A 13,468-nucleotide genomic window follows, 5' to 3' on the forward strand; every position below is an offset into this window, starting at 1 on the left:
AGGCTGGAGCCATTTGGAGAACTCATTTGGAGGGCAGCCTGCCTGTGTTTCCCCATAAGACCACCATCAGCCTTTGGGGTCAACGGCCTCAGAATCATCCATGACTCCTCTCTTCTCTCATTCCATGACTCTAGCAAATTGAATTTTCAAAAGATGACAGCAACAGTATCTCTTTCTGCCACGTGTTCTTATGTGATGTGACCTTCCCATTCCATCAAAAAGTAGAGTCTGGGGGCTTCCCTGGTGGCTCAGTCGGTTGAACATCCCCAACTCTTGATCTCAGCTCCAATCTCGATCTCAGAATTTTGAGTTCAGGCCCACGTTGGGCTCCATGCTGGGTGTAGATCCTACTTAAAAAATCTTTTTTTTATTTTTTATTTTTTAAAAGATTTATTTATTTATTTATGATAGAGAGAGAGAGACAGAGACACAGGAGGAGGGAGAAGCAGGCTCCATGCCAGGAGCCCGACGTGGGACTCGATCCCAGGACTCCAGGATCGCGCCCTGGGCCAAAGGCAGGTGCTAAACTGCTGAGCCACCAAGGGATCCCCCAAAATATTTTTTTAAATAAAAACAAGTAGAATCCAATTCTCCTCCCCTTGAATCTGGGATGATGTTAGTGATTCCCTTATAACCAAAAGAATGTGTCAGATGTGATAGTGGTCGTGCAGCTTCCACCTGGTTCAGTCAGAACACTTGCTCCCTGCCTTCATGTTGTGAGGAAACCCCAGCCACATGGAGGTGACCCACTCAACAGTCCCAGCTCAGGCTAGACTTCAAGTCATCCCAACCCAGGTGCTAGACATATGCATGAAGGCACCTCCTGATGTTTCTAGCCCTCAGAATAGTAGAGGCACATCTAGCCTGCTGAGTCTTCCCATCTCAGACCCCAGACATCATGGAACAGAAACCAGGTGTCCCTACCAGACCTTGTCCCAGGGAATCTGTGAGCATACTGAAGTGACTTTTTTTTTGCTATTAAGTTTGGGGTGGTTTATTCAATACCGTAGAGATTGGAAATCTGGCAAACCTGTTAGAAATTCTGGTCAGCTCTGCTTTCATGATATACCCAACATCTGAGCTGAGCTCACCTCCCAGTCTGACCATCAGCAGCTTTCACCAGGATTACAGTAATAGCCTCCTCCTGGTCTGCCTGCTTCTGTCCTTGCCCTCATATCGTGGAACCCATAGAAGCAGAGAGGTGGTCGCCAGGGGCTGGGGGAGGAGAAACTTGGGTAGATATGTACAATGTTTTAGTTATGTAAGATGAATAAGTTCTGGAGGCTTGATGTACAACAATGTGACTATAGTTGACAGTATTATAGTGTGTACTTGAAATTTGCTATAAGGGTAGATCTTGGGTCCTCTCCACACAAGAAAGAAAGAAAAGAAAAGAAAAGAAAAGAAAAGAAAAGAAAAGGAAAGGAAAGGAAAGGAAAGGAAAGGAAAGGAAAGGAAAGGAAAGGAAAGGAAAGGAAAGGAAAAAGAAAGAAAAAGAAAGAAAGAAAGAAAGAAAGAAAGAAAGAAAGAAAGAAAGAAAGAAAGAAAGAAAGAAGAAAGAAAGAAAGAAAGAAAGAAAGAAAAAAAGAAAGAGAAAGAAAGAAAGGAAGGAAGGAAGGAAAGAAAGAAAGAAAGAAAGAAAGAAAGAAAGAAAGAAAGAAAGACAGTCAGTCACCTGAGTGGCTCAGTGGTTGAATGTCTGCCGCCTTTGGCTCAGGGCGTGATCCTGGGGTCCTGGGATCGAGTCCCACGTTGGGCTCCCTGCATGGAGCCTGCTTCTCCCTCTACCTATGTCTCTGCCTCTTTCTGTATGTCTCTCATGAGTAAATAAATAAAATCTTTATTTTTTTAATAAAATCTTTAAAAAAAAAGAAAAAAGGAAGTGGTAACTATCAGGTGATAGATATATTGATTGGCTCAGTTGTGGTGAATATTTCACAATGTCCATGTATATCAGATCATCAGTCTGTACATCTGAAATATGCATGTAATATCTAATTTATCTTGGGGGTATAAAAGAAGTCCGAAGTCAAGGTGTTGGCACAAGCACGCTCTTTCCAGAAGCTCTAGGGGAGAATCCTTTCTTGCCTCTTCCCCAGGCTCCTGGTTATTCCCTGGCTGGGGCCACGTCCCTTTGATGTCTGCCTCTGTGGCCACCCCACCTTTCCCTGTGTATGTCTGGGTCTCAAGCCTTTCTTCTTTCTCTGAAGCTTTATACCATTCTGGCTGCTTTGAAGATGCAGGAAGTGGCCATGAGTCAAGGAATGCAGCTCTAGAAGCTTGAAAGGGCAAGAAGATGGATTCTCCCACTAGATCCTCTGGGGGAATGTGGCCCTGATGATGGCCAGTTTGGGCCCCATCAAACAATTTGAACTTCTGACCTCAAGAATGATAAAAGAGTCTGTTACTATTGTGTTAAGCCACTAAATTTGTGGTGATTTGTGACAGTAACCACAGGAAACGATTCCATACCGTGAGGGGCAAGACCCCAATTCTCCCTCTAAGGGGGCTTTCCTGCTAAAAGTAAAAGGAATCGCAATTCAAATTGGGCCTGAGAAACAAGGAAATCCCGCCAGGCCTGTATACACGTTAAAATATTAGGCTGGGCTGCTGTAACAAGTTTAGAATAAGAGCAGCCTAAAATAGAATTTCTTGCCTCACAGATCAATATAAGCAACCCACAGTCTCCACAAGTGGAAAATCTTCGTAAGCACATGGGGAAGGAGTGTGGTATGAGGTAGCCGACCAGCCTCCCTCTCCAGAGAAAACTCACCCCAGGGGCTGGGCTTTCCCCTGATAACACCGCATGATATAATGTGCAGAGCCTCCGCAGCCCACCTGACGGGTAGGTGCAGCCATTCCCATTCCACACGTGGAGAAATGGAGACATCTGAGAAAGACGCATCCTGTCTGCTGAGCACACACACAGGACCATCAGGCTCCAGATGGATAAGTGGGGTCAGAGGGGAGGGAGAGGACGGAGGTGGGGTTACACCAGCCAAGTGCATGGATGATGGCATCTCTGCCCAGCAAGGCTGCCCCTTGAGGTGAGTGGGCCTAGGGTAAGGAAGTGCAATGATGGCCAGATAGTCTCACTGTGAGGGGGTGATGGCCACAGCCAAGGCCATCCTTCAGGACCTGCCACATAGTAGGTGCTCAGGAACTATAGTAGAGCAATTCAGTCCCATCAACTAGGTATCACATAAGGCTGACCCAGCTCTGACCCCAGCTCTGCCCCATTCTTGCTGTGTGACCACAGGGGAGTAGAATAACATCTCTGAGCAAAGGCCTTCTGATACGTCCAATGGGGAATGGGGATTCAGTTGTTCATTCACCCATTCAACAGACAGGTACCGATAATCTGCTATGTGTTCTAGGTACCAGGGATATATTGCTGAACAACAACACCAGCAAAAAAATCCCTTGCATAAAAAGGAAGATCACAGAGTGGAAATCTTACCAAGCATGTCCTCAGACTAGAACCGAATTAAATTAGAAATCACAAAAAAAAAAAAAAAAAAAAAAAAATTAGAAATCACAGAATGATATCTGGAAAATCCACAGGTATTTGAAAATTAAATCACACCCACAGGTCAAAGTGAAAGTCAAAAATCAAAAATATTTTCACCAGTAAAAAAATTTTTTTAAATATAAATATTTTTTCAACTGGGGGCACGTGGGTGGCTCAGTCAGTTAAGCGTCTGACTCTTGATTTTGGCTCAGGTCAGGATCTTGCCTTGCATTGGGCTCTTCACTGGGCGTGGAGCCTGCTTAAGATTCTCTCTCTCCCTCCTCCCCCCCCCACTTGCCCCCCCCCCCCCCCGCTGGCTCGCGTGGATGCTCTTGTTTTCTCTCTCTAAAAAGAATGTAAATTTTTTAATTGAATGAAAGTGAAAGTGCACTATATGAAAACATGGCATGCAGCCAAAGCAGAGCTAAGGAGGAGACATAGGACACTTAAGTGCTTATGTTTAAGCAGGTGATCAAGTATATTCAAAAGCTACCAAGAGTCTTAGAAGCATCTTTTTTTTTCAATATTTTATTTATTTATTCATGAGAGACACAGAGAGAGAGGCAGAGATATAGGCAGAGGGAGAAGCAGGCTCCCTGCAGGGAGCCCGATGTGGGACTCGATCCCAAGACCCCAGGATCACGCCCTGAGCTGAAGCCAAGTGCCCAACTGCTGAGCCATCCAGGCATCCCAGAAGCATCTCTTTTCACATGTGTTTCTAGACGATTCTCTACATTCATTACAGAATTGTCTACACATCCATTCACAAACACAGTTCACAGCTAGTCGAATAGGGAACACTCATAAAAACATGTCTTTTCCCATGTGTCGTACACCTCTCCATGAATTATAAAATGGTCAGCACATGCATTGGCTCATGTGATGCTCCTTCTGTGTTCCCTGAACAATTAATGCTTTCAGAGGCACCTTTATTTTTTTTTATTTTATTATTATTATTATTTTATTCATGAGAGACACACACACAGAGAGAGGCAGAGACACAGGCAGAGGGAGAAGCAGGCTCCATGCAGGGAGCCCGACGTGGGACTCGATCCCGAGACTCCAGCGCCATACCCTGGGCTGAAGGCAGGCACGAAACCGCTGAGCCATCCAGGGATCCCCAGAGGCACCTTTATTATGTTCTCAGAGGCTCCCTATGTCCGTTACAGAATGTACACCCAACTCATGCCCTGAAATAATTTTGCGTTCAGAGACTAGATCTTAAAAATTCTTGGGCACCTGGGTGGCTCGCATGGTTGAGCATCTGCCTTTGGCTCAGATCGTGATCTCAGGGTCCTGGGATTGAGCCCCGCATTGGGCGCCCGGCTCAGCAGAGAGTCTGTTCCTCCCTCTCCTTCTGCCTCTCCCCCCTCCCACGTGTGCTGTCTCTCTCTCTCTCTCAAATGAAATAAATAAAAACCTTCAAAAAAAATTCTCATCACAAGAACAAAAACTGTAACTCTGCATGGATGTTAACTAGACTTATTGTGGTGATCATTTTGCAGTATAAATATGTGTGGAATCATTATGTTGTACACCTGAAACTAATATAATGTCATATGTCATTTATATCTCGATTTTTAAAAAGAAGAAAATGGTGGTTGGGAACAGCCTGACAATTGAAATAGACTGAAGGAGGTGGAGGCAGGTCATGGATAATATCTGCACATCTGGAGGAAGAGTGTTCTTGGCTGTGCAAAGGCCCTGAGGACAGCAAACTCCCGGTGTGTTCAAAAAATAGGAAATGTCTCCTTCTCCATGAGACTTTCTAAAACAACCCACCCTTCTCCATATACTCCATTTGTTATAATTCTCCTTAATAGTTACCACCATCTGACATTCCATATATCTCACTTCTTTATATTCTCCATTGCCTGCCCGTTAGCAGCTCAGCTCCACTACCTGGCACACAGTAGTTGTCCAGTGGGTGTTTGTTGAATGAATGTGTGACTGACTGGCCTGCCAAGCCCTGAATAAGGCCACCCCAAGGCAAAGCCCCTCCAGGCTCACTCAACCCTCCAACACCAACCAACCAACCTCAAAGCAGGCAGCTGCATCCCACGACAGCTCACGAGCTAGACTAGAGACACCGACTTGTCTGCCCCATAGGCAGATTAAGGCCTTCCCCAGGGACTTTCTAGGCCACACTGCCCTTGTTTTTTCTCCTCCCTCTGAACTGAAGTACCCAGGGCTTCCAATCTCCCATCCAGCAGACCATGGCAAGGTGCAGATGCCACACAGAATTTCCTTCTCCGCCCCCAGGCCTACTCGGGCCTCTGAGGCTTTTCTGCTCACAAAATGTTAACAAAGCACCTGCCTGGGGACAGGCCAGATGGGGCCAGAGAGGACCGTGAGGGAAGGAGGAAGGAGGGATGGGTAAGCTGTGAGCAGCGAACCAGGGCATGTGGCGGGTGTGGGCAGGGGACACCGGAAAGCCTCCTTGTCAAATGATTGGTAGAGAAAAAACAGGAAGGTTGTGTGGCACTGGTGACCAAGGCCCAGCCTCTTCCTTCCCACCCCGGCACGGGCTGCCTAAAACCATCCTCACCCGGCACACTTGATGGGATGAGCACTGGGTGTTATTCTATATGTTGACAAATTGAACACCAATAAAAAATAAATTTATAAAAAAATAAAAATATAAATATAAAATATTAAAATGATAAAAATAAAAATAAATAATAAAACCACCCTCACCCTAATATCATCTCCTCCAGGTCCCAACTCTTGAGTATGGACCGGCCAGATGGAGACAAGAGTCCAGGGACCTCAGGACAAAATGGGCCACCTCCCCCGATCCACCCGGAATCATCCTCAGCTTGGACCCCTTCAGCCTCTACTAAAATGACTGGTCCCAGGAGTCCCGTGTTGTCTCTGGTTGCCCTTTGTTAACCCGAAAAATAAAACAGCCAGTTATCATTCTACCAAGAAACTGAGTGTGTTTGGGGATAGCAAAGAATTGCAATCCAGGACTAGCGGGCTGTGGCCCAACCATAAGCAAGTCCAGAGAACCAAGTTTCCTTTATAAAGGAAAGAGGGGGAGTCCTTGGGAGAGGGGTTGTTATAGACAAAAGAGTCCACTTGGAAGGAAGTGGGAGTTCAAAGTGTAGTGGCTTCTCAGTGGCTGAGTCGTGAGGCCACTGGGCCTGGGCCATTGGCTGGGCCATTGCCTCCAAGGAAAAATCTTTCATCCTCCTGCTGGGGTGGTGAAGTCCAGGGGCCCCCTAGACAGGAATGCAAGGTTCCTCTTTCCCTGCAGGATCTGCAATGGACAAAAGGATGCTAGGGCATGAGTGCTACCCCTTCTGGCCTCCCTTTCTCTCTTTTCCTTTTTTAAAAGGTTTTTTTTTTTCTTTTTTTTACTTCCAGTTACTTTTTTGTTTTTTTAAGATTTTATTTATTTATTCATGAGAGACACACAGAGAGAGGCAGAGACACAGGCAGAAGGAGAAGCAGGCTCCATGCAGGGAGCCCGATGTGGGACTCGATCCTGGGACTCGAAGATCACGACATGGGCCGAAGGCAGGTGCTAAACGGCTGAGCACCCACGCATCCCTACTTCCAGTTAACACAGAGTGTAATCGTAGTTTCAGGTGTACAATATACTAATTCAACACTTTCTTTAAAAACCCAGTGCTCATCACAAGTACACTTGTTTTTTTTTTTAATCCAATTTGCCAGCGTATAGTATAACACCCAGTGCTCAACCCATCACGTGCCCTCCTTAATGCCCATCACCCAGTCACCCCATCCCCTGACCCCCCTCCCCTTCTGCAACCCTTTGTTTATTCCCCAGGGTCTCTCATGGTTTGTCTTCCCGTCAGTTTTTCACCACTTGGTTTCCCCCCCTTCCTTTATGACCCTTTCACTATTTCTTATATTCTACATATGAGTGAAACCATATGATAATTATCTCTCTCCAATTGACTTATTCACTCAGCATAATACCCTCCAGTTCCATCCATGTCGATGTAAATAGGTATTCATCCTTCCTGATGGCTGAGTAATATTCCAGTGTCTATATACACCACCTCTTCTTTATCCATTCATCTGTCGAAGGACATAGTGGCTCCTTCCACACTTTGGCTTTTATGGACATTGCTGCTGTGAACATTGGGGTGCAGTAAATGAGGTTTCCTTATTCAGCCTCATACCTTCTAGTGAGAGACCAGCTAGACAAGAGTAACAATAACCAGCGTGTATTGGGCCCCTACCATATGCCAGGCAGTAAGCACTTTTCATGCAACCACCTCACTGACTCCTCCAAGCCACTCTATTCATTTATTCATTTGTTGATTTGATAAGTACTTACAAAGCACTTACTGTGTGCCAGGCGCAGGAATACAGAAGCAAAGAAGACAAAATTCCCCGCTCCGTGGAGCTGACATTCAAGAGAGACTAACAATAAACGAGATAAGTCAAAGGGATCTCAGGTTAAATGACACTAGTATTACTGATCCCATTTTACAGATGAGTAAAACTGAGTTTCTGAGAAGGGGAAGTCACTTCCCAAGGTCGTACAGAGACAGTGAGCTGGGATAGTAATCTGCGGCCCTGGGCCTCCTCCCAACTCTGACCTCTGCAGCTGAAGCACACAGAAACAGAGGGGGAAGAAAGACATCCAGAACAAGGCAAGGCTGCCTGGTACAGCTGCGCAGACCATGCACTGCACAATTCCAGGAGTGCCATTCAGAAAGACTACAATGTGAATGCTGCCCCCTGGAGTCAGAAGGAGCACTTAATAATATCCAGGTCTCTGTGTCAGCACATGAAAACCTAGCTCAGCAATTCTCCCAAGGGTGGTCCCCAGACCAGCAACACCACCATCACCTGGAAACTTGTTAGAAATGCAGATTTGGGGGCCCTACCCTATACCACCTGAGTCAGACACTTTCAGGCTGGGTCCAGCTTTTAGTCCATATGAACTGGGGACCCAGGGGAGGGTTTCAGCCAAGGAATGATCTAATTCCCTTTCTGACAGGTGCACTCAACTGAAGGGGTGGGCTCTTGGTGCACCTTTCTGACAGGTGCACCCAAGAGAGCCCACTGAATGGCTTTTGTGTTTCCGTGCAGGTTTCCAAAGAGTAACAAATTAGCACAGCATTTGTTACCGCTGAACCTTGAGTCCAAGGAGTATCTGGCAGCACTAAACAATGTACGATACTCTTAAATTTGCATATATGTAAGCCCCAATGTAACAAGTGTGAAACGTAATACCGATTCTCACAGTGGCAATTAGAGGGATAGCAGAATAGAATCTTATTTTAGTTTTACAAAAGTACTCAATAGGATTTATTTAAAATCTCACCTTTATGGGCACTTGATGAGATGAGCACTGGGTATTATTCTATATGTTGGAAAATTGAACACCAAAAAAAAATAAATTTATTTAAAAAATACATAAATAAAATTAAAAAAAATAAAATTTCACCTTTAAGTAGTTATATTTACAAATAGCTTTGCTATTTAAATTAAATTAAATCAATTAAAATCTTTATTTTGAATTATTGCATTTAAACTTGATCTTCGATAATTATATCATCAGTACTGTGCAAGGTTGTTGATTTTTTTTTTTTTAAGACAAATTCAACTGTTTTAAAAGAAAAACGGGTTTTCGGAAATACTCTATGCAAAATAATTTTCCTGTGTGCCCAAGGAGGGTAGGGAGAGGCCCCCGGCCCGCCCTGTCCCCATCCCCCCCGCCCCCCCCCCAAGACTAAACGAGAAGCAGGAAGACCTCCTCTGGGGTCCACCTGACGCCGCGAGGGGACGCGCTGCGCCCGCGCGGCCTCCGCCTGACCGCCAGGTGGCGCCAGAGAAAGCGGGAGGCCTCCGGAGCCGACCGCCTATCTCCCTGATCCCAGCAGCAGCCTGCGCGACCCGGAAGCCGTGGCTGGCGAAGAGGGAGTGCTTCCGGGTAGGAGCGAGGTGACCCCGGCCGCTGCGGGAACCTGCGGCGCTGCAGCCATGGGGGCGCATCTGGCGCGGCGCTATGTGACCGATCCATCGGGGGAGCCCGACCCCAAGCGGATGCCCACCTTCCCCGCGGACTACGGCTTCCCGGGGCGCAAGGAGCGCGGTGAGGCCCCGTGCGCAGGCGCGGCCGGCGGGAGTGGGGCGCGGACGCCCGAACCCCGGAGCCCCGGGGCCCCCGGGGTTGGGCTCGGGCTCCCGCGCCGGGTCGAGGCTCGGCCCCGACGTCGGCCCGGAAGAGTCCGGAGGACACGCGCGAGCCTGCCTGCGTGCGGGGGCAGCCGAGGCCGAAGTCGCGGTCGGAGCGGAAAGCCCGGGGGCTGAGGCGGCGGAGCGCGGCCGGCGCGGTTAGTCCGCAGGGGCGCGCCCGCCGCACCTCTGTCCGCGCAGCCCTGCTCGTTGCTCCTCGCGTGTGGTAGCCTCGCAAGCGCATCGACAGCCAAGCAGGCCGGGTGCCGGGGGCACCGCGCCTGCGGCGGGCTCCGACCAGGCCTCGCCGGGGCTCGGGGGCGGCACCGGGGGCGGCGCGGCAGGCTTCCGGGAGGCGGTGGCCGGGGGCGAGGTGTGAGACCGGGGGGGGGGGAGAGGCGGGGCTTCGCAAGCTGGGCGCCGGGCCGTGACCGACCTGCCCGGGGGCGGGAGGCGCTGGCTCCGGGTGGGCGGCGACAGGGAGGCCGAGCGGACGGCGTGCGCAGAGGTCGGATCCCGGGGAACCGGGCGGGCGGCCCCAGGTCCCAGCCCCCACCTCCTCGTCGCGGGAATCCTTCGCCCATGATGGCACAGGCCCCTGCTCCTCTTTCTTGACGGGCTCTCCTTGGCGTCCGTCCCGGTGCAGCCCCGCACCCCGGGAGAGAGACTGCCCCCCGCCCCCCGCCCCCCGTGGCTCCCCTCTGACCCTTCCTGCTGCCTTCCCGGGCACTGGGCCCACTCCCGTGCCCTCCTACGGTCCCGCACTTCTCACTCCAGCTCGTCACTTGCATCCTCTTAAGAAACCAGAAGCAACCAGAAGTGCTCAGCGGGCTCCCTGTGTCGCCGGGACCTGGCCCTCTCTCCTGTCGTGCCGGACGATCTGCCCCTGCTCGGGTCCAGCCCTTCTGTGGCCCCTCCACATGCCCTCGCCTGTGGGCTGGCCCCGCCGTCCCGTGCAGACCCACGTACTTCTGCCGTCTCAGAATCCCCTCCAGCAGTCACCCCACCGCTCACGTGAGGGAGGGGCTCCTGCCCAGCTTCCCGTGCGCCCCCACTCCGTATCCCTGGACCCCGTGGTCAGTTCTAACTGACCCCTGCAGGCGGCATCCGAGTTGATGGCCACCACCTCCTGGAAACCCCTCATCAGCTGGTTCCCACGCCCCACACGCCCACCCACCTCACTGATTCCTCCCCACCTCCCCGTCTGTAAATGTTGAGGGCCTCACTGCTTGGGCCTTGTGTCTCCACTCACCCCCCCCCCCTCAGGGAGGGTCTCTGCTCGACCCCTGGCTTCAGGTGCCTCATCCTGCTCCCCAGTTTTTTATCTCCACCTGGGCCTGGACCTGGACCCTCAACTCCAGACTCGTGGGCCCACTGCCTGTTTGGCATCACCCACTCAGCAGGTCCAAAACAGTTCCTTTTTTTTTTTTTTTTTTTTTTTTTTAAAGGTTTTATTTATGTATTCATGAGAGATACAGGCAGGGGGGGGAATCAGGCTCCATGCAGGAAGCCTGAGGTGGGACTCAATCCCGGGTCTCCAGGATCACACCCTGGACTGAAGGCGGCACTACTCTGCCTCTGGCTTCGGCCACATGCTCAGGCTGAGATCCCTGGGGCATCCTGAACCTCTCTTCTCACCTCAGGGCCTTTGCATCTGCTATCCCACCACCAGGAATGCTCTTCCCCCAGGTGTCTGTGTGACTCACTTGCTCACCTTCAGTTGCCTTTCTGGGGGATTCCTCCATCTAAAGTTGTGACCCATTCCCCAACACTGCCTCTCTCTCCCTTGCTGTACTCCTCTCCCTAATATTGGGCATTGCCGGGCATTATCTGATACTCTGGTTCCACCTGTTTGAGGTGTCTGCCTTCAAGGGCAGGCATTCTTGTTGGGCATGTTCCAGCCACACTACCCTGACAGGGGGCTGCAGGTAGATACTCTGGCCTGGGGCTCATCCACCTGGAGTGGCGATCAAAGCCACGGATTAGAATGAGCAGAAGGCTCCTAGCAAGAACCACCGGAAGCCAACATGTAATGTTTGGGCGGCTAGTGGGAAGGAGAACGTTTGAGAAAGCAGCAGGCAGGAAGCATGGAGTCCTGGCATTTCAGGAGGCCCTGGTGAGAACCGTGGATGGGCAGTGCTGGAGTGGAGCCAGAAAAGCGTGGGGTGCAGGGGCAGGAGATGAGGAAATGGGACTGGGAAGCAGAGGGGAGGGAAGCCAGCCAGGGGAAGGTACCAGATCACTGTGGACACATTTTGATGCTGATAGGAAGGAATTGGGACCAAGATGTCGAGGGCAGTGAGGGCAGCCTGAACTGCAGGACGGCTGGGTTCTGGGCACCCCTGCTGGGCTGAGGGGAGTGGGCAGGCGCCAAGCCCTCCATGAAGCCAAGAAAGGAATGCAGGTCACCCACAGGGCACAGTGGGTGCAGGCTAGGGTATGTGCCCGGTTCCTAACAGCCCCGGTCAGCCTCCTGAAAGATGATTTCACCCACAGTCAGTCAGGTGGACATGGCACCAGGACCAGGAGCCAGTTCAGCTCTCTCTGAGGCACAGGCCTAAGGCCTTCACACATATTCGCTCGGGCGACAGACGCTCACTGCTGATTCGAGCTGGGATCCAGGTCCCCAGGCAGCAGGCCTGACACTGGGATATGGCCAGCAGGGGGACACACTGGGAGAAGGTGGTTTCTGAGCTTGGGCTCTGCAGGTTGGGGTATCTGGAGATGAAGACCCAGGGAAGGGGAGGCATCTGGGGGTGATGGGGAGAAAGGGACCCTTCCTCTATCTGGGCCTCAGTGTCCGGAGTGGCCTTTGTGCACATTAGGAAAGGACACTGTCGGGGTGGCCATAACCCAGGCCCCACGTCCCAGTGGGGGCCCCTGAACCGTGGCTCCCAGTTGCACAGCACCTGCTGGGTCTCCCAGGAATCAGGTGTTGAGGGTGGGTGACGGATCTCTGGCAGTTCAAGCCCAACAAGCCCACCCACTCTCTGCAGAGATGGTGGCCACACAGCAGCAGATGAACGACGCACAGCTGGTGCTCCAGCAGCGAGACTACTGTGCCCACTACCTCATCCGGCTGCTCAAGTGCAAGCGTGACAGCTTCCCCAACATCCTGGCCTGCAAGCACGAGCAGCACGACTGGGACTACTGCGAGCACCTTGAGTGAGCCCCAGACCCGCCCCCACATCCCCAGCCCTGGCCTGGCCCCCGCAGGATACTGCCCCAGAGGCAGAACACAGTGAACTAGCACCGAGTTTCCAGCCAAGCTCCACCTTGGTTGAAAGAGGAATCTCAGGGGGCCTGCTGGGTGGGCCACGTGGCTTTGAGGCCACCTGAAGGAATGGCCAGGCCCGGATTCTGGGTAGGAGGCCCAGCTTCTGCCCTGGGCTCACTGGTGTCCACTCGGGCAGACCCCAGACTTAAACCAGGCACACAGGTCTTTCCTACTCAGAGGCCTCCCAGAAAGCTGTGGGGCACCCACTCCTGTCCCTTTGGCTTCCTGGGGCTCGGGAGGGCCTGGCCAGGGAGCCAGACTCCCATTTATGCACTCTTCCTGCAGCTATGTGATGCGCATGAAGGAGTTTGAGCGGGAACGGCGGCTGCTCCAGCGGAAGAAGCGGCGGGAACAGAGGGAGGCAGATGTGGCCAGAGGCCAGGGGGCCGGTGAGGTGGCCCCCGAGGTAGCCCTGTAGTGGGCCCGCCCCCACCCTATGGACCAGTTGATAAATAAAAGCCTCCAGGCCCATCAGCCAGAACCAAGCCTCTGTCTGTGGTGTCCTGGTCCCCAAACCA

At 51.3% G+C, this 13,468-nt stretch overlaps 1 protein-coding gene across 1 annotated transcript; it reads left to right on the plus strand.

The window, feature by feature from the left end:
• The first annotated feature begins 9,397 nt into the window (after nucleotides 1–9,397).
• NDUFB7 (NADH:ubiquinone oxidoreductase subunit B7) lies at nucleotides 9,398–13,431 on the plus strand. Its single transcript, XM_077859649.1, has 3 exons — nucleotides 9,398–9,590; nucleotides 12,670–12,838; nucleotides 13,236–13,431. Exons 1-3 carry the CDS (start codon nucleotides 9,479–9,481, stop codon nucleotides 13,366–13,368), a joined length of 414 nt encoding a protein of 137 aa, XP_077715775.1. The 5' UTR covers nucleotides 9,398–9,478; the 3' UTR covers nucleotides 13,369–13,431.
• The last annotated feature ends 37 nt before the right edge of the window (nucleotides 13,432–13,468 follow it).

This window comes from Canis aureus, chromosome 19 (assembly GCF_053574225.1).
Source record: "Canis aureus isolate CA01 chromosome 19, VMU_Caureus_v.1.0, whole genome shotgun sequence".
Lineage (NCBI taxonomy): Eukaryota > Metazoa > Chordata > Mammalia > Carnivora > Canidae > Canis > Canis aureus.

Excerpts from the sequence above, each read along its gene's own strand:
- NDUFB7 (XM_077859649.1), top strand. The coding sequence starts at position 9,479 with ATGGGGGCGCATCTGGCGCGGCGCTATGTGACCGATCCATCGGGGGAG. Across the intron at positions 9,591-12,669 it reads CCCGGGGCGCAAGGAGCGCG|AGATGGTGGCCACACAGCAG; the intron begins GTGAGGCCCCGT and ends CACTCTCTGCAG. Across the intron at positions 12,839-13,235 it reads GACTACTGCGAGCACCTTGA|CTATGTGATGCGCATGAAGG; the intron begins GTGAGCCCCAGA and ends CTCTTCCTGCAG.